The sequence below is a fragment of the Aquarana catesbeiana genome, linkage group LG10, assembly GCF_042186555.1.
Source record: "Aquarana catesbeiana isolate 2022-GZ linkage group LG10, ASM4218655v1, whole genome shotgun sequence".
In the NCBI taxonomy this organism is placed as follows: domain Eukaryota; kingdom Metazoa; phylum Chordata; class Amphibia; order Anura; family Ranidae; genus Aquarana; species Aquarana catesbeiana.
Window position 1 is genome coordinate 243814545 of NC_133333.1, and position 24310 is coordinate 243838854.

The following is a 24310-nucleotide window of genomic DNA, read 5'->3' on the forward strand; positions in this document are numbered from 1 at the left end:
ATACCTGGAATCCAACAAAGGAAATCTGCATAGACAGGATGGTGCCCAGACAGTACACAGTGCAGTAAGCTACATAGATCCGATGGGAGAAGCGGCCAGTCAGCATCAGGACAAGGACGTGAAGGGGAATCAAATTGATCAAAAACACATAACCTCCCCAGGACGAAACCTGTAAACCATCAGAAACATTTATCAAACATTTGTTCACTTACATTCTTGGCAAGTAAGAAATGTCCAGATTACTGGGGTTTCATGCTCACCATGTAAAAATAGGCCAGGGCACACATGGTTGCCCAGTAAATGGAACCGGTCTTCACAGCCTTGATCCACATGTAGTATGTCAGAAGCATGCAGAAAATGGCAATACCTGGGTAGAGTGAAGAAGCACCAAAAACATGAAGATACAGATAATTGAAGCTTTGATTTTTTTTTTTTTAAGATATGAAATTTCCCTGGTTACCTTCATTATCATATGATCCAGCCACAGAACGGGAGATGTAACCCGGAACAACAGCGATCATTGCAGCTGCTAACAGACCAGCACCAGCATCCTGAAGAGAACAAGGAAACCCTTAATGTTAAAGTGATATTAAAAGGTTTTTTGTTTTGTTTTGTTTTTTAAAGCGGTTGTATACCCGCAGAAATTTTTTTTTTTTTTTTTTTACCCCTGTAAAGCAAAAGGCATAATGAGCTAGTATGCACCGCATACTAGCTCATTATGAAATACTTACCTTAGAACGAGGCGTCGGTATCTTACCTGGTCCACGCAGAGGGAGCTGTCATGTTGCCTCGGCGTGTCTTCTGGGTATCGCGGTTCCAGCGCTGTGAGTGGCTGGAGCCGCGATGTCATCACTCCCGCGCATGCGCGCGGGAGATTTCTTACCCGGCAAGGTTTGGCAGTTGCCGGGCATTCAGCCGAGAATCCCCTGTGCGCATGTGCCGCTGCAGTCAGGGGCTCATAGCAAGGGGAATATCTGCTAAACCGTACAGGTTTAGGAGATATTTTTTTTACCTACAGGTAAGCCTTATTATAGGCTTACTTGTAGGTAAAAGTTAAAAAAAACACTATACAACCCCTTTAAATAACAAACATGTCATACATACCTGCTCTGTGTAATGGTTTTTCACAGAGCAGCCCCGATCCTCTTCTGGTGCTCCCAGCTGCTCCACTTTTACCAGTGCCACCAATAGCAAGCTGCTAGTGCTAGCTATGGTGGCAACTGGTGTGTGCTTGCTCTCGAGCCCCCCCCACTCTATGTGCCCATAAGACAAAGAGCCATGACTCGGCCCCGCCCACTCCTCATTAGCTCACTGGCTGTGATTGAGAGCAGTGGGAGCCAATGGCTGTGTCTCAGCCAATGAGGAAAGACACAAGTCACCTGGGACAGTTGAGGCTCCCATGCACACTGCTGAATCGAGATGGTGTTTTAGGCAAGTATGGGGGGGGGCTGTGGGGGAGCAGCACACAGAAGGTTTTTTTACCTTTATGTAAAGGGGAAAAAAAAGAGTCAGCCTTTACAACCACTTTAAGACAATGGCCATCTTAGTAACTATGAAAACTGTCCTGCTCACGTTGAACAAACGAAGTAGTTTCCTGAACCCCAAATCTTAACATAATAGGTGAGCAGAAAATCTATAAAGCAATCAAAAGAAAAAAAAACTAAAATGTATGCAAAATAAGGGCTTTAGCCGTGTTACAAGAGGGGAAAAAAAAATATATATAATACACTATCTATATATATATATAGATATATCTATATCTATATCTATATCTAGCAATGTGATTGGATTTTGAAGTTGCTTCATTATTTTGATCTAATGTGCATGTTTTATTTCGTCTTGTCTTTTTTTTTTTTTATTTTTTTAAACCATAAAATAATAAAAAGAAGATCTTTAAAAAAAAAGAAAAAAAAAAAAAAAAAAAGAAGAAGTGCAATCAGCAGATTGTAGGTGCATTGCCAGGATCCTGCAGACTCTTGTACCTCCCGTACAGGCAAACCATTATTGAAGTCCAGGAAGATGAACTACAGAAGCGCTCACCAGCTCCCTTGCAATTCACGGGGAACTACAAGCGGTATGTCACAATGGAAGATGGTAGTTGTAGTTTATTCATTCACAGAACTCTTCGAATTGTGATAGTGGGTGCAGGGAGAAGATCCCTGCCTGCTGCTGTCACAGGGAGGTGGGGGCTGATTATGTTACACCCTAAATATGAGTGGAACACATTCAGAAAGGTGAACTTTAAGGTGCAATAGGACTATAAAGTGCAACCCCCCCCCCTACTAACACCTATGCCAGCTATCCTGTGTAGGAAAGATGAATATACTTCTCCATTTTCAGACCACTCTGGTCTGATCATGTGATCCCGTGTCAGCCAGCCGCTGCAGGGGAGAGGAGAGAGCTCTAGGCTAGGAAATCCTAAAGTGGGGATATCACCGATAGGCTCTTATGGCCCATCTGTTGTTTGCGCTCCCTGCAGCAGCACTGGCTGATACAAAGGAGCCGGATAAGCTATAAAATAGGAAAGTATATACATCATTCTTACACAGGTTAGTTAGCATAGATGTTATGAGGGGGGAGGGGACAGTTTTACGACTAGTTAGAATGAAGCTGGAATTGCACTTTAAGCCCAACACACAGGGCGTCTTGTATTTTATATGCATCCAGTCTACTCCAAGGACGGTATATTACAGAGTTGGATTGCGTGATATTTTTTTCTCCCATGTTTTCCTGCGTGACAATTTATGACAGACACTAAAAGAGAGAGGGGCAAAGCAGGCCAGAGAGCCCAGTTCCCATGAGATTTCCAGGGATCTCAGTATAGTATTTCCACAGTGAATCGAAGAATATGGGGAGTATGGTGTGACACTGGTGGAGGTAGAAGCATCTTCCAGGGAGCATTTCTGGTAGTGAACCTCGGGGCTTAGGAGCCTGATGCGATTTCATTGAAACCAGGCTTAAAGGATACATTTACCTTTGGAACATGTTGCACCCATTTTTGGGCTGGAATGTGTAACATGTTTCAGCATCTGCACCTTCTCCCCTTGATCACCCCCCTCCCTGTGACAGCGGGCAAAGGGATCTTCCCCCTGCACCAGCTGTCACAATCTGAAAATAGCACGGCTGCGCGGCGCTCCACCCACATGGCCACGTTTCCTGTGAATGAATAGACTACAAGTACCATCAGCCACTGCGGCAGGCAGCTTGTAGTACTCAATGAACTATGAGGGCTGGCGGGCATCTTCATTCAGTTCATTGATCTTCCTGCTCCCAAGTTACCACCTGCCCAGATCGGAGGCACGACTAGACAGCTATCCTGAGAGTTTGCAGAAGCCGTACATTGCACACGCAATCTGCTGATCATGGGTGCAAAGCTTTGAAAGTTCCTTAGAGGGGGGGGAAAAATGCAATTTTTTTTTTCACCTACCTACAAAAACCTTGCATTTATTATTTTTCCAACAGGTGAACTTAACCTTTAAACTGAAATCAGTCTTCCTGTACAGAGTGGCATAGAACACAAGGGGAGAAGCAATATCCTTCTGGTTTATGCTTATTGCCTATCCTTCTAGGGCAGCCCAGAGGTCTGCATGGGAAAATAGACCTAAAGTAACCTGCATGTAAGGCCTTGTTGACATGGATGTACTACAGCATACATCTGCGTTTGCCCATGTGGATGCGCAAGTGTTCCATCCGCCCCTATGCAGGCAGTCCTATTCTTGTCAACTAGGACGATGCGGCCACGGTCGCTGCTCCCAAAGTGGACATCTGCGTAGGTGCACAGGTGTCAAATTAGGAGCAGCGGCTGTGTACGTGTGCCCACTGTGTCCTAATGCCGCGTACACACGAGCGGACATTACGGCGGACTTTGCCCGGCGGACTGGATTTCGTCGGACAATTCGATGTGTGTGGGCTCCAGCGGACTTTGTTTTCTCAAAAGTTGGACGGACTTAGATTTGAAACTTGTTTAAAATTTATCCGTTGAAATCGAGTCCGGTCGAAAAGTCCGCTGTCTGTATGCTAGTTCGACGGACATAAAGCCACGCTAGGGCAGCTATTGGCTACTGGCTATGAACTTCCTTGTTTTAGTCCGGTCGTACGTCATCACGTACGAATTCGACGGACTTTGGTGGATTGTGTGTAGGCAAGTCCATTCATTCAGAAAGTCCGTCGGAAAGTACATCGAAAAGTCCGCCGGGCAAAGTCCGCCGTAATGTCCGCTCGTGTGTACGCGGCATAAGGCTCCAATCACACTTGTGTGACTTGTCAATGCAACTTTGGACATCAAAGTTACATGACAAATTGTTACCCATGTTTTCCCAACGATAACCATTCATACATGCTCGACTTAAAGTTGCAGCAAATTCAAAAAGTAGTTTATGCAGTACTTTGGTTCGACTTTCATGCACCTTGAGGACTTCAAATGTTAATCCTCAGAAGTTGCATGAGAGTCAAACCTGAATAATATACAATGCAACAGCTGTCAATCATCACTGGTCAAAGCTAAAGTCGTATCCAAGTTGCACCCATCCAAAATTGCACTCCAAAGCCACGCAAACTTTGGAGTCATACAAGTGTGAATGGAACCTGACAAGAATGGGACTTCCTGCACCGAAAACACCTGTGCATATTTTCCTGTAGGTGAACACGGCAGTACACCCGTGTGACCAAGGCCTAACAGAAGATACTATATACACTGATGTGCCACACTTACCTTTAGCTCTTTGGTGAGGTGGTAGGTCACAATGGTGGTGAAGGAGGAGAAGAGAGGAGCCAGAAACACACATACATTTCGGATGTCGATGGTGACATGAAAGAAGTGCAGAATGTGGTAAAAGGCTGCCGATGTGATCATCAAACCTAAAGAAGAGCCATTACAATAATTATTATAATATCTTCCAGGGGATATCACAACATTTTATATCAGATGTGATGTACCAAAGAAGCCTTGTGTAACACATGACAAAGTAAGCTTGGCTAAAGACAGGTCGTTAGGCACAATCATTAGGTCCAGCGCCTTGATCTTACATACCTGGATAAATGGTTCCCCCTATAATCCTCCCTAAGGGATACCAGGCACGGTCATCGAACCAGTTATGGAAATTGTAAAATCCTTCCTCTGTCAGAAACCTTGTGGTTCGGTAGTTAAAGTACCTGAAAAACGCAGGAAAACGGGACCAATTTTAAAAAACAAACAAGTCACTAGGACATCGTTTAACATCAGGTTGGAGCATAGTTGAACAATCTGGTGTCACACCAGCAGCTGATCGCACAGGTTCTGGTGTGTGCTAAGAGGGGCAAAGTGCTGGAGCGCTGATCACGCTGCATTGTGCATTTTTTTTTTTTTATTAGACTTATTGAAATTAGAGATGCAAACATACCTGTTTTTTAAGAGTACTGATACCTGTGCCGATACCAATCATCAATACTGTGCGGTGCAATTTGAGCCCATACATAATGAATGGGCTCAAATCGCACTGCAAAGATGCGCTGCAATTCCTGTATGAATCACATGCAGTTTCCTGCACCGCCCCCTGTGTGAACCAAGGCTGTAGTCACTATAACAAGCCTAGGTTCACACCGAAGCAGTGCAGGAAACTGCATGCGATTCAGACAGGAATCGCATGCCTGTTCAAATCACATGCGATTTTTGCAGTGCGATTTGAGCCCATACATTTTGTATGGGCTCAAATCTCACTTTTAAAAAAAAGGTATGGGTTTTAGGTATCAGAGCATCTGCAAGAGTACAAACACTTGTGCAAATGCTTAGTATCAGCACCAATACCTTTATCAGTGCAACCATAATTATAATGTCACAAATTCCATTTTATTAAAAGCGGAGGTCCGCCGATTTTTTTTTTTTAAAGTCAGCAGCTACAAATACTGCAGCTGCCGACTTTTAAAATAAGGACACTTACCTTTCCAGGGCGCCCGCGATGTTGGCACCCGAAGCCAATCTCTCCCTCGGCAGTCAGGTGCTGCCGCCATCTTCGGTAAGGGAATCAGGAAGTGAAGCGAATTGTGTTTTTACAATTATTAGTCTCTGCTGTCATAAATGCTTTTCTCTGCCCGTTAGCGGTAATGTACCTTGAGTCACACATGCCCAGTTCGGGGGGTACGTTAATTGCACCCACCCTGTGCCACGACGATGCAATTCGCATGCCCATGTGCGGGACTGACGTAATTGTTGCCCGGCCATTAAACCCGGGAGGAAGACTGGGAGAAGGAAGTGTCCACAACCAGCAGAGAGCGCTGATAGCACAGCACTGGAGGGCACTGCTTGACAGGCAAGTCTGTCATAAGGTGCCAATAAGCAGCGCATACGGAGCATATTATGGCATAAAACTTCTAGGGGCCCCCCCCCCCAAAAAAAAAAAAAAAAAATTGTGAAATTTAATTCCGCTTCAAGTTCTAGTCACCATAGCAGCGATGGGTTGTGGCATTTTGAGTCGCAGCCTGCACGCAGTACATTTTTTCAGCGCACACCGCAGTGCTGTGAACTGACACCATTAGAAAAAGTAAAAAAAAAAAAAAGGAAAATTGCCTCGTCTCTGTGGACTGTGCAAAATCTGGTGCCACTCTGCATAGAAACCTTCAGCTTCCAGGATTTGTGTCAAAGCTTAAAGGGGTTGTAAAGGTAAAAATTTTTTTTTTTTTTTAAAATAACAAACATGTCATACTTACCTTCACTGTGCAGCTCGTTCTGCACAGAGTGGCCCCAAACCTGCTCTTCTGGGGTCCCTCGGCGGCTGTTTCAGCTCCTCCCCGCAAGCATTAACCACCTTAATGCGAGCTCCCTCGCATGGTGGTTAGTGCTTGCGGGCGCGCTCCCGTGATACAGCCGGCAGCTATAGCCGCTCACTGTATCACTCGGCCCCGCCCCCCAGCGCGCCGCGTCATTGGATGTGATTGACAGCAGCGCGAGCCAATGGCTGCGCTGCTTCCAATCCATCCACTGTAGCCAATCAGCGGCCAGGGTGAGCGGAGGAATAGATGTCGGGAGAAGCTGACTTTCGAGGCGTCAGGTAAGTAAAACGGGGGGGCTGGGGTGGCGGTATTGTCAGAAGTTTTTTCACCTTAATGCATAGAATGCATTAAGGTGAAAAAATTTTTACCTTTACAACCCCTTTAAAATTGAACAAGCTGAAGTTAGAAGCCAAATTGGCTACCATGCACACACATCTGCACCAGATTTTGCACTCTACAGGTTCAGTAAATCAACCCCAGTGTTGGGACTGTGCAGCCTAGTATATCCCAATGCAAATAGTCTGAATGGGCCCTCTAGATTTTTTTGGGGGGATAATAACAATCTTCCCGTTAAGGGTTTGGCTTCCAGGACTTTTTACATTCAGAATCACAGTTAAAAAACGGAGGTCCACCCAAAAGGGGAAGCACTGCTTGTTCGTATTCCCCCCCCCCCCCCCCCATCCACTGCTGCATTTTATATTTTTTTTTTGGGGGGGGGGGGGTGTTACCTGGTTTTGACAGGTATATGCTCCCACTTCCGGGTAGGATCGCCAATTGGCAATCCACAACATATCTGGCGCCTACTCCTTCCCCCCCCCCCCGCCGCTGCCTTTTGGGACACACAGAGGGCCCAGAAGACGGTGGGACCGTTCAGAAAGCACAGTGTGACTCATGCATGCGCAGTCTTCAGGCTTTTCGTTACTTACAATGCCGGCGCCTGCACCTGAAGTCAATGGACGAATCGGCTTGGGTTGCCGACATTGCGGGATCCCTGGACAGGTAAATGTCCTAATATTAAACGTTAGCAGCTACAGTATTTGTACAGTTGTGGCCAAAAGTTTGGAGAATGACATAAATATTACATTTTCACAAAGTCTGCTGCCTCTGTTTTTATGATGGCAATTTGCATATACGCCAGAAAGCTATGTATAGTGAATAGATGAATTCACTATAGATGAAAGTCCCTCTTTGCCATGAAAATTAACTTAAAGAGGAGGTAAACCCGATTCATGAAAGCTGGGCATGTAAATCTTCAGTGTTCTTATTTGTCTGCAAAGCACTATGTCCCGTGGCTGTCCCCTGCTCCGTTCTTCTGTTATCAGCCTGATAACTTCTGTTAAGTTCTCCGTCACATATGATAAAAGCAGCCGGAGTTTTGTGTTGGGGAGGATGCTATAAATAGATTAGCAGAGACCTGAACTATTCAAATAACGGAGCTGAAAGTCTCTACCTATAAGGAGAGGGGGTGTGTGTCTTTCCTCCAATCAGCTGTCTTGGCTGTATGCCCAGGCTTCACTGCAGTAGAGAAGAGAAAAATCTCCAGGAAGAGAAAAATCTCCTAACATGATCTGAACTTTCTAAACAGTATATAAAGCTGAAGACAGCAGATATACAAGTAAAACTTATGTAGGGAGATTAGTTTCATCTCTGTGTATCATCTGAGGCTGTTCACTTCACTGGGTATATGTGAGGGCTTACATCCACTTCAATAATCAAAAACACACATTTCCACTGCATTTGTGAAGAAGGCTTCAGGGCACCCAAGAAAGTCCAACAAGCGCCAGGACCATCTCCTACAGCTGATTCAGCTGCGGGATCGGGGGCACCACCAGTACAGATCTTGCTCAGGAATGGCACCAGACAGGTGTGAGGACATCGGCACGCACAGTGAGGAGAAGACTTTTGGAGGATAACCTGGTGTCAAGAAGGGAAGCAAAGAAGTCACTTCTCTCCAGGAAAAACATCAGGGACAGACTGATATTCTGCAAAGGGAAAAGGGATTGGACTGCTGAGGACTGGGGGAAAGTCATTTTTTCTGATGAATCCCCTTTCAAATTGTTTGGGGCATCCAAAAAACCTTGTCCGGAGAAGAAAAGGTTAGAACTACCTTCAGTCCTGTGTCATGCCAACAGTAAAGCATCCTGAGACCATTCATGGGTGGGATTGCTTCTCAACCAAAGGAGTGGGCTCACTCACTATTTTGCCTAAGAACCCCGCCATGAATAAAGAATGGTACAAAAACATCCTCCGAGAGCAACTTCTCCCAACCATCCAAGAACAGTTTGGTGAAGAACAATGCCTTTTCCAGCATGATGGAGCACCTTGCCATAAGGCAAAAGTGATAACCAAGTGGCTTGGGGAACAAAACATCGAAATTTTGGGTCCATGGTCAGGAAACTCCCCAGACCTTAATCCCATTGAGAACTTGTGGTCAATCCTCAAGAGGCGGGTGAACAAAAAAACCCCCCAAAAAACACAAAATTCTGACAAACTCCGAGCATTGATTATGCAAGAATGGGCTGCCAGTCAGGATGTGGCCCAGAAGTTGTCAGGGAGAATTACAGAGGTCTTGAAAAAGAAAACTCAACATTGCAAATATTGACTCTTTGCATAAACTTCATGTCATTGTCAATAAAAGCCTTCGACATTTATGAAATGCTTATAATTATACTTCAGTATACCATAGTAACATCTGACAAAAAAAGATCTAAAAACACTGAAGCAGCAGACTTTGTGAAAATTAAATATTTGGGTCATTCTCAAAACACTTTCGGCCATGGCTGTAGCTGCTGACTTAAATTTTTTCTCCCCCAGACTGGAGCTCCTCTTTAATGTTCCTTCTTCAAAAGTCCTTACAGCAAGTACGCATACCTCCCAACTTTCTGAGATGGGAATGAGGGACACCTATCAGCAAAAGTATGCAGGCATAGGACACACCCTTTGCCACACACCCTTAAAAAGGAGAATTGTAAAAAATAAAAATAAAAAAAATTGGTTAAACCCACAAGTGTTTTTTTTACCACTACTATTCCTTTATATTGGCTTTTGGAATTTACAAATACAGCAATTTAGGAATCAGATGAAAAGGTTTAGCACCGGGAAACACTTTGTGATAGATAAAAAGTGCATTTTATATACATCTATATAGATCAGACCAAAACGAGGGACAAATTTAGAAGAATGAGGGACAGAGGGACATTTCTGCAAATCAGGGACAGTCCCTCGAAATCAGGGACAGTTGGGAGGTATGAGTACGGTATATTATTCTGTGCATTCTCCGATATACGAGTAAATTATGGAGTTTAACTTTCAGGTTGCTAAGCTCTCCCTAAATAACGAGTCGCAGACTTGACATAACGAGTCTGGGAAACCGGAGTAGTAAATAGCTGGGTGGATAGATCATTACTCCAAATTAAAGCCGTAAACCAGACCTCAAACACCCAAAAAAGACATCATTAAAGTTCCTGTGTATGAAGTTCAGGGTGTGGAATAAACACATGCATGCCATCTCTTTGATCTATACATACAAAGTACTATATACTAATCAGTCACACCTAACCACTTCCTATGCAGCACCTCTACTAGAAGAACGCAATAAGATGGTAAACTTACGGATCAAACTCATGGATGACACTTTCAAACCTCAACACGGAGAATAACCTGGTTGAAAAAGCTGAAAAGAAACAGAAAATGTGTTTATTTTATATCTGCCTGAAGCTTAGCTAACAAACTGAACATTAGACCAACATACACATAGGTGGATTGTTTTGGCATTTATTAAAATCATTGCGTTGTTGACTTGATAGATAACACAGACCTGACTTTATACCTGCTTCTAGTAACTTTCCCATACACAATAAGGCGCCGCTTCCCACTAGTGCGACTTGTCATGTGACCATGGACACAAAAAAGTCGCATGACAAGTAGTAGTACATTGATTTCAATGGCACCCATTCCAATCTATGCGACTTAGTCACAGCCACATGGAAAAGGTTCCTTCACAACCTTGAGCGACAGAGTGTAAAGTCGTATGAAAAATCACACTCCAAAAGTTGCACTAGTGGGAACGCAGCCTAATGCCCTGTACACACGGTCGGACATTCCAACGGAATATGTGCGATCGGAGCGTGTTGTCGGAAATTCCGACCGTGTGTGGGCTCCATCTGACTTTTTCCATCGGAATTTCCGACACACAAAGTTTGAGAGCAGGCTACAAAATTTTCCGACAACAAAATCCGATCCTTTAAATTCTGATCGTGTGTAGACAAATCCGACGCACAAAGTGCCACGCATGCTCAGAATAAATTAAGAGATGAAAGCTATTGGCTATTGCCCCGTTTATAGTCCCGACGTATGTGTTTTACGTCACCGCGATCGGAACGATCGGATTTTCCGACAACTTTGTGTGACCGTGTGTATGCAAGACAAGTTTGAGCCAACATCCATCGGAAAAAATCCTAGGATTTTATTGTCGGAATGTCCGATCAATGTCGGACCGTGTGTACGGGGCATAAGAATTACACTAGGAGCAGGACAGCAAGCAATGTAAGCGGATGAGAATGCTTCCTTATTGTCAAAATGCACCAAGCAGGACTTTAAAAAACGCAACCGGGGATGCCATCGGTGAGTCGGAGACAGAATCCGCTGGCCCCCGGATGTTTACCATAGAGATTTCCGGCGGACCAGATGGTCGCCGGAGTCTCTATGATCGTTCAGAGCCCGGGCGCTATGTTACGAGTTCACACCCGTCCTCTGCATTCAAACAAACAGTGTCGCCTCGGCTGGGAAGCAGAGATCATTTTTATTTTTTATTTCAGCCTTCCCAGCCTAGATGTGAGATGCAGGGTCTTATTGACCCCATATCTCACTGTAAAGAGGACCTGTGATGCCATATTCCTATTACAAGGGATGTTTACATTCCTTGTAATAGGAATAAAAAGTGATCAATTAATTTTTTTTTTTTTTTTTTTTTTTTAGTGTCAAACTAAAAAAATAAAAGTAAAATTAAGAATTAAAAAAAAATTTAAAGCGCCTCTGTCCCCATGTGCTCGCACGCAGAAGCGAACGCATACGTAAGTCGCACCCACATATGAAAACGGTGTTCAAACTACAAATGTGAGGTATCGCCGCGAACGTTAGAGCGAGCGCAATAATTCTAGCCCTAGACCTCCTCTGTAACTCAAAACATGTAACCAGTAAAAAAATTTAAAGCGTCGCCTATGGGGGATTTTTAAGTACCAAGTTGGGCGCCATTCCAGGAGCGTGCGCAATTTTGAAGAGTGACATGTTAGGTATCTATTTACTCAGCGTAAACTTCATCTTTCATATTATGCAAAAAAATTGGGCTAACGTTACTGTTTTTTTTTTTTAAAGCATGAAACAGTTTTTTTTCCAAAAAAAAAAAAGCGGTTGAAAAATTGTTTCGCAAATACCGTGCGAGATAAAAAGTTGCAACAAACGCCATTGTATTCTCTATGGTCTCTGCTAAAGAAAAAAAAAAAAAAAAAAAATCTATGTATGTTTGGGGGTTCTATGTAATTTTTTTTTTCTATTTGCTAAAAAAAGACCAATTTTACATGTAGGAGAGAAATGTCAGAATTGGCCTGGGTGGCAAGTGGTTCTAAAGGCTCAAGGTTTTTTTACCTTCATGCATTCTCCCTCCTCATTGGCTGAGATAGCAGCAGGAGCCACTGGCTCCCGCTGCTGTCAATCACAGCCATTTAGCCAATGGGAAGAGAGAGAGAGGAGGGAGCAGGGTCGAGCCGCAGCACAGTGTCTGAATGGACACGCAGAGCAGCGGCTCTGCATCCTCCATAGCAAGCCGTTTGCTGTGGGGGCACTCAGCAGGAGGGAGGAGCCAGGAGCGCCAGTGAGGGACCACAGAAGAGAAGGATTGGGGCTGTTCTGTGCAAAACCACTGCACAAAACAGGCAAGTACTGTATGCCCTGCCTATGGGACAACTGTGGAAGCTGCAAGTGCCCCACTACATATTGAACAGGGGGCAGCTTACTCAGCACCACTGTTAGTCAGAGAATATAAAAATATTCTATGGATTGGACAAGTTAAAGAGGCGGAGTAGTGATGTAACGATTGAAAACCAAAAATAGTGGCTACCCTCTTGTATAATAACCACAGGAGGTCGCTTGTTCAGCGCGGAGACCATTTACAGAATGACTTAAATTTTCCTCAGTGAATGCATGGCGATCTCTGAATGGACAAGGTGGAGATCCTGATGTCACCACCCCAGCTTTCTGTCTTGTCCAATAAGAGAACATCTAGTATTCATTGAGGAAAAAAAAAAAAAAGCAAGATATTCTGTGAATGGTGCCCATGTTAAGCACGCAATCCCCTGAGGTTACTATGCAGCAGGGCAGCTACTCAGCACGGGACCCAGAAGACACAGTAGCAAATCGCTGTAGTAGCGGTGACTACTACAGCAATTCTCCACTTGCACAGGTATGGAAACCCTGGACCAATGCAACTATGCAAGACATTCATACCTTGAATTCAGCAATATATTTCTACAAAATTAAATACAGATAATGCAAAAGGTATAACAAAAAATTTTTAAAAAAAGGGGAAAAGAAAAATAGAAAACTGAAATTGAAAAACATTTAATGAGCAAAAACAAGAATGGGATAAGAAATCTTATTTGAAGGATGTCAAGAAAATAAAGGGAATTAGGCTCGGTTCACACGGGGGCGACTTGTCAGGCGACCTAGCCGCCTGACAAGTTGCCTCCCGTTCTGTACAATGGAACCGTTCTAATCGGAGCGACGCAAGTCGCTCCGACTTAGAAGAAAGGTTCCTGTACTACTTTGGGGGCGACTTGCATAGACTTCTATACAGAAGTCGTCTTGCAAGTCGCCCCGGCAGTCGTGTGCAGGTCGCCTCGGTGAGGCGACCTGCAAGTCGTGCCGCGTCTTGTGTGAACCGGCACATAAGAAAATAAATGAGAAGTGTATATAAAAATAAAGGTGTAGGAAAATGCTAATAAGTGAGAAAATTTATGTAAAGTGATTACAAAAAAATAAAGTGTAAAAAAAAAAAAAAAAAATAGAAAATAAAAAAAGGAAGAAGGGTCATTCCTTTGAATAGAGTTCCCTCCCTTTTCCCCCCCCCATTAAAACGGTGTTCAATTTTTAATCATTATTCATGATTTTCACAAATTTTATTCACTTCTTTTTTCTATTTTTTTTTATATCTTTCTTCAATAAACTTTTACCTTTAGCTTGTCTCACATATTTTCTACACACCATCCTCATCAATACATACCACACACACACTTTCACTTCCCCTTCACAGACCGATGATGCAAATAGAAGTCTCTGCCCTGCTCATATGCCCTCCCACCTCTGTGACCAAGCCCCGGTAGGAGGGACGAAACGCGTCAGTCCTCAATGAGGTTTTGACCTTTTTCTGTCTTGTGTTGGGCGATTACCTGGCAATGCCTCCGGCACAAAAGCACGGTGGAGAAGACTACAGGCGGTCCCCTAGTTACAAGCATTCGACTTACAAACGACTCCTACTTACAAACAGAGGGAGACAACAGAAAGTGAGGGGAAATTTACCCCTAGGAAGGGAAATTCACTCCTGTAAGAGTTATCATGGGAAAAAGGTGTCTCCACTGAAGCTTTATCACCAATTCTTGTTTCCACAACAACCCTAAAATTTTCAAAATCCAATTGTCATTGGGACAGAAAGTGAGGTGACATCTTCTGAACAGGGGCACAGACAGCAAAACAAACATTACAGGGGTGTTAACCCTTCCCTATGCTATCCAAAAAGCTTAAAAAATTGTTTTTTTGGCTGAAGCTACACCTAAAAAAATGTACCTGTTCCGACTTACAAACAGATTCAACTTAAGAACAAAGCTACAGACCCCCATCTTGTTTGTAACCCGGGGGGCGGCCTGTACCAGGCCCGTTCCTATTAACCAACACAACATCCCCAAAATGCAATTTCAATGGAGAATGTATATACTATAAAACCCCAAAATAAGTTCAAAAGGAACCACGGTTTCATTAGGAAACTAGGCGAAGCCGGTCAGGATACTTACAGAGAATTGCAGCCATGGACAGGATGAGGAGTTTGAGGAGAGTGTCCTGTTTCTCATAGGACAGCCGCAGAAACCCTAACCGAGTCATCTTCACATGTAGGGATGGGACGCACAACACTTAAACACCTGTAAATACAAAAAAAGAGGTTGTAAGGATTCTGAATTCAAAACGTGACCAGAACACAGTATGGCAAATGGCTTTTATCCTAATGGTTGTACATGGGGGGAGAGGAACTTGAAACATCTGGGAGACTTTAAAGCCCAACTCCGGGCAAAAAAAAAAATGATCCCTTGCAGTGGGACTGTGCCTGAACTGCAAGGGGGAATTGCTTGTTTTGTCCTGGGGAGAGGAGAAACCGTTTTTTCTTACCCAATCTTCCACTCCTCCGGTAGGGGGCGCTCCTCTATGATCCAGCAGTGAACTGTCCCTTGGCATCCTCACAACCAGATCAGGACTTTGGACCCTGCTATGGTCTTATGCCGCGTACACACGGTCGGACTTTTCGTCTACAAAAGTCCAACGGACGCCGACGGACTAAAGCTGGCTGGTAATCCGATCGTGTGTGGGCTTCTCTGGACTTTCAGCAGACTTTTTCAGCCTCAAATCCGACGGACTTTAGATTTGAAACATGCTTCAAATCTTTACGTCGTAACTACGACGGACCCCGAAATCCGCTCGTCTGTGTGCTAGTCCGACGGACAAAAACCCACGCTAGGGCAGCTATTGGCTACTGGCTATGAACTTCCTTATTTTAGTCCGGTGTACGTCATCACGTACGAATCCGTCGGACTTTTGTGTGGTCGTGTGTAGGCAAGTCCGTTCGTTAGAAAGTCTGCTGCAAGTCCGCCGAAAGTCCGCCGGAAGTCTGTCGGACAGGCTGTCGGACTTTTGTAGACGAAAAGTCCGACCGTGTGTACGCGGCATTAGGCTCAATTCATACCTATGCATATTGCTTTTGAGCGTTTCTGCAGTGCTTGCCGCATTTTTGAACATGCGTTTTGCGTTTAATTTTTTTTTACAGTTTTTTTTTTAATACTGTATACAGTGTTAAAAATAATGAAAGGAAAAAAAAAGGCAAAACGTGGCAAAAACGCTGTACTTTTTTTGGATGCGGGTCCATTGAATTCTATTACACACAAAACGCTGCATTTTGCATGAAAAAAAGTCCCCAACCCTTTCCAAAAACGCAGAGGCACAAAAATGCATTGATGTAAACGTGTTCCATAGGAACCCATGTTAAAAAAATTCCCATGCATTTCTGCAAAATGCATCAAAAAACGCATTAGCGTGAATGGAGCCTTATTGTTCCCCTAAACCGGGGGGGGGGGGGAGGTGTCTCCAAACATTCTAAACAAAAGGGCCAGTTGGCTGCCCCCCAAACTTTAGGGGGGGCAGCAGGAGTAAACAGTGCCCCAGCGTTGGCGCCCCCCGAGAGAGGACAGGTGCCCCAGCGTTGGCGCCCCCGAGAGAGGACAGGTGCCCCAGCGTTGGCGCCCCCGAGAGAGGACAGGTGCCCCAGCGTTGGCGCCCCCGAGAGAGGACAGGTGCCCCAGCGTTGGCGCCTAAGACAGAGGACAGGTGCCCCAACATTGGCGCCCCCGACAGAGGACAGGTGCCCCAACATTGGCGCCCCCGACAGAGGACAGGTGCCCCAACATTGGCGCCCCCGACAGAGGACAGGTGCCCCAACATTGGCGCCCCCGACAGAGGACAGGTGCCCCAACATTGGCGCCCCCGACAGAGGACAGGTGCCCCAACATTGGCGCCCCCGACAGAGGACAGGTGCCCCAACATTGGCGCCCCCGACAGAGGACAGGTGCCCCAACATTGGCGCCCCCGACAGAGGACAGGTGCCCCAACATTGGCGCCCCCGACAGGACAGGTGCTCCAACATTGGCGCTCCCGAGAGGACAGGTGCCCCAACATTGGCGTCTTTGGGAGGAATTGTGCACCAAGGGTCAGATAAAAGCAAGCAAAGAGCCACAGTTAAGAGACCACTGTTCTAGACAAAATTTAAGCAAAAAAAAAAAAAAAAAAAAAAAAAAAAAGGAGGCTTTAACCTGCTCCGTGGTCTTCAGCCTAAAACATTCTGCTGTGTTGCACTGGAAGTACACGTCAAACATTTAATATTCAGTGCTTTGCATCCCACATTACTACAGGAGTTTTCTACCTCCAGAGAATTCATCTTTCAAAAGCCTTCGAGGAAACACAAAGCTCTTGTCCTGAGCCGGCACTCTGCAATAACGGGCTGCAGGCCAAAAATTACAGCTTGTGGATGGAAAAAAAAAAACCCCACGAGGTCCAGTAATCTCTTGGCAAGGAGGAATCCTGGCAATGTGGTCAGGAGATAAATTCGGATGACTTGTATCGATTTGTGTCGTCGTCATTCACTGACCTTGCTAGGAAAATGCAATGACACCAGGGCCAGGTAATTGGATCCAGCCTTACTTTTAAGTCTTGCACAGTTGTACCGGCTCCTTTTCTGTACAGAAATGGTCCATTCTGATTTCTCTGCACACTGTGAGCTTCTCACAATGTGCATTAGTAAGTCAGATAGAGCCCATCTCAGTTCCCAGTTGAACAATTTCTATGATTATCTAGCCCTTTCCTCCCTAGCCTGCCAGTCCCTAGCCCGGTCTGTTCATTCAGTCCTGCAGGCCCAGCATCACATGTGGTCATTAAAGTGGTTGTAAAAGCTGAAGGTTTTTTTACCTTCATGCATTCTAAGTATGAAGGTAAAAAGCCTTCTGTATGCAGCAGCCCCAATACTTACCTGAGCCCTATCACGATCCAGCGATGTGCACGAGAGCAGCTGCTCTCCCAGGTCCATTCCTCCTCATTGGCTGAGACAGCAGTGGGAGCCATTGTCAATCATAGCCAGTGAGCCAATGAGGAGAGAGCGGGGGCAGGGCCGAGCAGTGCTCTGTGTGTGAATGGACACACATAGCAGCTTGGGTGCTGCCCCCATCGCAAGCTGCTCAATATGGGGGCACTCGGCAGGAGCGCCAACATGGGACCCGAGAAGAGGGGGACCTGGGCTGCTCTGTGCCAAACTAACTGAGGGGGCAAATAAAATTTTATATATATATATATATATATATATATATATAATTTTTATTTGCCCCCTCAGTATAATATATATATATATATATATATATATATATATATATATATATATATATATATATATATATATTTTACACATATACACACATTTATTTTTTTAATACAAAAAAAAAAGAAAAAAAAAAAGTCTGCCTTTAATATTACTTTAACTAGGTCAGGATACATGCAAGTGTGGCCTACCTAGATACAGGCATACCCCACCTTTTAAGTACACAGTGGGGTTTATTTACTAAAGCTGGAAAGTGCAAAATCAGGCTCACTTCTGCATAGAAACCAATGAGCTTCTAACCTCGGCTTGTTTAATTAAGGTTTGGTAATAAAACCTGGAAGCTCATTGGTTTCTATGCAGAAGTGAGCCTGATTTTGCACTTTCCAGCTTTAGTAAATAAACCCCAATGTGTGTGTGTGTGTGTGTGTGTGTGTGTGTGTGTGTGTGTGTGTGTGTGTGTGTGTACACTATATTGCCAAAAGTATTGGAACACCTGCCTTTTTACACACATGAAAAGAAAAAAAAAAAAAAAAAAAAAAAAAAAGGGGAGGAGAATTCCAGTATTTATACCAGTTTGTAGCAAGGAGGATTTGATTTAAATCAAGTCAATTTAAATCACAATTTTTAAAGAGTAACTGTCCTCTGACCCACAGAGGCTCCTCCTCTGACCCGCTGTTGACTCGCCGACAGTCCCATTCACTTTAATGGGACGGCTGGTGATGCGGCAGTGACACCACAAGGAGAGGGACGTGGCGGCAGCGGGTGAGTGGATGCCCGCTAACAGGCGCTGCCATGATGGATCTGATATGACAGGTGCTCTTTAAATGTAAGGACTTATTCTTGCTGGTAGTTAGAATCTTTAATATATTTGCAAACAAAATGAAGGTTTCCTATTTAGGATAATAAGCTGTCGGGTTAGTAAACCAGCGATATCAGAGCCTATTCAATCATACAGTTTGTAGTGTACATAGATTTGCACAGCAATGGGATAAAAGGAATATTCCTGAACTTTGTTTTATCTCATAGTTACTGTGAAATTGTGTGAATGAGTCAATGCAGTGCATGTTATCTCAGCTTGTATTCATTGAATGAGTTTACCAAAAATGTAAATTTTGCAGAATATAAAACCTCATGCTACAGAACTAAGCTCCATTTCATGCTGAATAAACAAAATTATTAATGAATCTTCAATAGAAAACTATCTTTGGATAGATTTTTTACTCCAAAAGCATTTTATTAAATTTTTTATTTTTTTTTTAAGTTTATTAACAACTTTTAACAGTACAAAAAAAAAAAAAAACAATGCTGCTACATATCTTTGGTAAAAAAAAATCCCAATAAGTGTACATTCATTGGTTTGCGTGAAAGTTATAGCACCTACAAACCAAGGTGGATATAAAATCAATGATTTTTTTTTTTTTTTTTTATCATCTCAAAGCATATATATTTTTTTTTTTTTAAATCAGAATACAGTTTATTAACAACTTTTAACAGTACAATAAACAATGCTGCTACATGTCCTTGGTAGAACAAATCCCAATAAGTGTACATTCATTGGTTTGCATGAAAGTTATAGGCACCTACAAACCAGGGTGGATATAAATCAATGATTTTTCTCTTTTTTTTTTTTTTTAAATCAAAAAAAAGGAAAAATCATTGATTTATATTCACCCTGGTTTGTAGGTGCTATAACTTTCATGCAAACCAATGAATGTACACTTATTGGGATTTGTTCTACCAAGGACATGTAGCAGCATTGTTTATTGTACTGTTAAAAGTTGTTAATAAACTGTATTCGGATTTAAAAAAAAAAAAAAAAAAAGTTTATTAAAAACAACTTTTAACAGTACAATAAACAATGCTGCTACATGTCCTTGGTAAAACAAATCCCAATAAGTGTACATTCATTGGTTTGTGTGAAAGTTATAGCACCTAAAACCAAGGTGGATATAAATCAAGGATTTAAAAAAAAAAAAAAAATAATAATAAAAAAAAAATTCTGATTTTTTTTTTTTTTAAATCAAAATAAAAACACACACACACACACACACACACACACACACACACACACACACACACACACGATAAGCAGCAGAATACACTTTGGCCTAAACTTTTGAAGAATTTTTTTGGATATGTTTTATAGCAGAAAGTAAAAAAAATATTGTTTTTTTCCCCCACAATATATACGGTATTTTTAAAAAAATAAAAAACCCAGTTTTGATCAAAATACCACCAAAAGAAAGCCCTAATTTGTGTGAAAAAATTATATTAAATTTCACTTGGGTACATTTTTTGGGTTGTTTCCGTTGGTGTGCATGACCGCACAATAATCGGTTAAAATAGCGCAGTGGTAAAGAGCAAAAAAAGGGCCTGGTCATGAAAGGGGTAAAACCTTCCCGGAGATGAAGTGAAGTGGTTAACAAACAGTGAAGTCCATTATGGCACAAAAATCTTTAGCGTCAGTTGCAGAGATCTCCTGGCACCTCCGCCAATGTTTCCATGATCTCCGATTAGGAGAACCATTCAAGGTAAAAGGTCTGAACTCAGCCTGGACAAATGTAATGAGGACTAGAATGGAGGGATGTCGGATCATTCATCACTGTCTTGGGAGGCCTCCTCTGCCTTTCATCTGTGAATTCTCAGTCATTGTAGAGGACGGGGAATATGGCGATTAGGAACAAGAATGAAGAATGCCGTAGAGAAGACCCCAAAGCACACTTCCTGGACCCCGCCGGTCTATTGCTTGACCATCATCAGCCAGCCTGACCGCTCACAGCTTTGTGTCACTCTACCTATGGAACCTATCAGATTGAAATTTACTGACACAACGCTCAAAGTTTACTGGCACAGCCAAGTTTTTACTGGCCGTTCCAAAAGTTAAAAAAAAAAAAAATAGTTTCAAGTGCAAATTCCAGTATTTAGGCTACAAATAAGTACAATATGCAATAAGCAATGTGATTTAACCACTTGCCACCCAGGCCAATTCTGACATTTTACATAATTACATAGAACCCCCAAACATAATACCGTATTTATCGGCGTATAACACGCACCCCAAGTTTAGGAGGGAATTTTAAGGTAAAAAAACTTACATTTAAATGCCCATCGATGCAGCCTCATCAGTGTCCATCTGCAGCCTTGTCCATCATTGCAACCTTGCCCAGTGCCCCTCTGCAGGTGATTATTTAAAGGGGTTGTAAAGGTAAAAATTTTTTCACCTTAATGCATTCTATGCATTAAGGTGAAAAAACTTTTGACAGTACCGCCGCCCCCAGCCCCCCATTTTACTTACCTGACGCCTCGAATCTTCGCTGCTCGTCCTCGTCATCTTCATTGCAGCTCAGCCTGGTCGCTGATTGGCTGCAGTGGATGGATTGAAAGCAGCGCAGCCATTGGCTCGCGCTGCTGTCAATCACATCCGATGACGCGGCGTGCCGGGGGGCGGGGCCGAGTGATACAGCGAGCGGCTATAGCCGCCGGCTGTATCACGGGAGCGCGCCCGCAAGCACTCACCACCGTGCGAGGGAGCTCGCATTAAGGTGGTGAATGCTTGCGGGGAGGAGCTGAAACAGCCGCCGAGGGACCCCAGAAGACCAGGTTCGGGGCCACTCTGTGCAGAACGAGCTGCACAGTGAAGGTAAGTATAACATGTTTGTTATTTAAAAAAAAAAAAAAAAAAAATTAACTATACAACCCCTTTAAAATTGACGCTGATCTCCGCTGACTGTGAGCGGAGAGAAGTGAGCGCCGGCAAGATACACAAAGCCGAGTGTACTCGGCTAGTTTCCGCTCCTCTGGCAGTCCCGCCCCTGACTGAGTAGAGCCAAGAATAGCCAAGTACACGCGGCTATGTGTATATCGCTGGCGCTCGCTCCGCTCACAATCAGTAGAGACCAGCGGGGTTCGGAGCACCCACGATTTTCCCCTGATTTTAAAAGGGGAAAAAAGTGCGTGTTATACGCCGATAAATACGGTATATGTTTCTTTAGCAAAGACCCTAGAGGATACAATTGCGGTCATTGCAACCTATCTCGCACGGTATTTGCTAAGCAATTTTTCGAACGCGTTTTTTTTTTGGGGGGGGGGGGGGGACAAACAGTTTTGTGCTTTAAAAAACAAAACAAAAAAAACACAAAAAAAAAAAAACAGTAAAGCTAGCCCAATTTTTCTGCATAATTTGAAAGGTGAAGTTACGCCGAGTAAACAGATACCTAACATGTCATGCTTCAAAACTGCGCACGCTCGTGGAATGGCACCAAACTTCAGTGCTTAAAAATCCCCATAGGCAACGCTTTAAACATTTTTACTGCTTACATGTTTTGAGTTACAGAGGGGGTTCAGGGCTAGAATTATTGCTCTCGCTCTAACGTTTCTGGTGATATATCACAAGTGTGGTTTGAACATCGTTTTCATATGTGGGTGGGACTTACGTATGTGTTTGCTACTGCGAGCGAGCACACGGGCGCTTTCAAATTTTTTTTTTTTCCTAGATTGACATTGGCTGGTACCCGGTGACCGTCATGTGCTGTGACGAATCACAGCACAGCTGGGCCAATGGGAGTGCGCCCCCTAACCAGAAAAGGAGAATCACGTACCTAAAGCTACAGTGCACAGTTGACGAGCTGTTAACCCCTTTCTGGACCACCCCACACAGATATACTGTGGCAGGGCGGCCCTCCTGCGCAAAATCATATACCTGTACGTGACTTTGTGCACTGGGTCTGGGGCGCACGCACGTCACCGGAGATCCGCTCGGATTGGACACAGCAAGAGCCATTCAGCAGGTCCGGCGGACCCGATACTTGCCGGCAACCTGCGATCATTCTCAGGAGAGGTAGAATTATATATATATATATATATATATATATATATATATATATATATATATATATATATATATATATATATATATATATATATATATATATATATATATATATATATATATATATATATATATATATATATATATATATATTATTTTTTTTTTTTTTTTTTTCAAAATTGTCTTTTTTGTTTATAGTGCAAAAAATAAAAACCACAGAGGTGATTAAACACCAGCAAAAGAAAGCTCTAATTGTGTATTTATTTGTGTACAGCGTCGCATGACCGCGCAATTGTCTGTTAAAGAAACGCAGTGCCGTATCCCAAAAAATGGCCTGGTCATAAAGGGAGACAAACCTTTGGTGCTGAAGAGGTTAAAACAAACATAATGTTTGGGTGTTCTAAGTAATTTTCTAGCAAAAAAATGAAAAAAAAAAAAAAAAAAAAAAAAAAAGCTGATTTTACATGTAGGGGAGGGGTGTTTGAATCGGCCGGCACTGGAAGCAGGTAGTGCCACTTAGAGCCCTTGCACACTGGGGCAGGGGGCGGCGTCGGCGGTAAAACGCCGCTATTATTAGCGGTGTTTTACCGTCGGTATGCGGCCGCTAGCGGGGCGGTTTTACCCCCCGCTAGCGGCCGAGAAAGGGTTAAATACCACCGCAAAGCGCCTCTGCAGAGGCGCATTGCCGGCGGTATTGCAGCACCGTCCCATTGATTTCAATGGGTAGGAGCGGTAAGGGAGCGGTATACACACCGCTCCTTCACCGCTCCGAAGATGCTGCTGGCAGGACTTTTTTTCCCGTCCTGCCAGCGCATCGCTCCAGTGTGCAAGCCCTCGGGCCTTTCACACTGGGATGACAGCAGCGGCACTTTCGGGGCGGTTTGCAGGCGCTATTATTAGCGCAATAGCGCCTGCAAACCGCCCCAGTGTGCAAGGGCTCTTACAATATTTTTAAAACTACAGCTTTCAATAGAATAACATCTGGTGCATCTGCCATGAACGTCCTGCCTGATATGGGGGGGGTCTCCTTATTGCTAAGAGCCCTTGCACACTGGGGCGGTTTGCAGGCGCTATTGCGCTAATAATAGCGCCTGCAAACCGCCCCGAAAGTGCCGCTGCTGTGTATCCAGTGTGCAAGCCCCGAGGGCTTGCACACTGGAGCGATGCGCTGGCAGGACGGGAAAAAAAGTCCTGCCAGCAGCATCTTCGGATCGGTGAAGGAGCGGTGTGTATACCGCTCCCTTACCGCTCCTGCCCATTGAAATCAATGGGACGGCGCGGCTATACCGCCGGCAAAGCGCCTCTGCAGAGGCGCTTTGCGGTGGTATTTAACCCTTTCTCGGCCGCTAGCGGGGGGTAAAACCGCCCCGCTAGCGGCCGCATACCGACGGTAAAACGCCGCTAATAATAGCGGCGTTTTACCGCCGACGCCGCCCCCCGTCCCAGTGTGCAAGGGCTCTAAATACTATAAATACTGTAGCTGCTGACTTTTAGGCCGCATTCACACATGATTGCACCGCGAGTTTTGCACGGTAAATCTCGCTGCAATCGCGGCAGAATGA

At 44.1% G+C, this 24310-nt stretch overlaps 1 protein-coding gene across 1 annotated transcript in view; it reads right to left on the reverse strand.

Moving 5' to 3' along the window:
• Positions 1-24310, reverse strand: part of STT3A (STT3 oligosaccharyltransferase complex catalytic subunit A) — a 44239-nt gene that overhangs the window by 16030 nt on the left and 3899 nt on the right. Inside the window, exons 2-8 of the mRNA XM_073603560.1 lie at positions 14805-14930; positions 10357-10417; positions 5030-5151; positions 4712-4857; positions 461-551; positions 261-367; positions 5-169 (exon numbers count right to left, since the gene is read on the reverse strand). Of these exons, the coding sequence (XP_073459661.1) occupies positions 5-169; positions 261-367; positions 461-551; positions 4712-4857; positions 5030-5151; positions 10357-10417; positions 14805-14892 (780 nt within the window). The 5' untranslated portion in view covers positions 14893-14930. The remainder of the gene's footprint in view (positions 1-4; positions 170-260; positions 368-460; positions 552-4711; positions 4858-5029; positions 5152-10356; positions 10418-14804; positions 14931-24310) is intronic.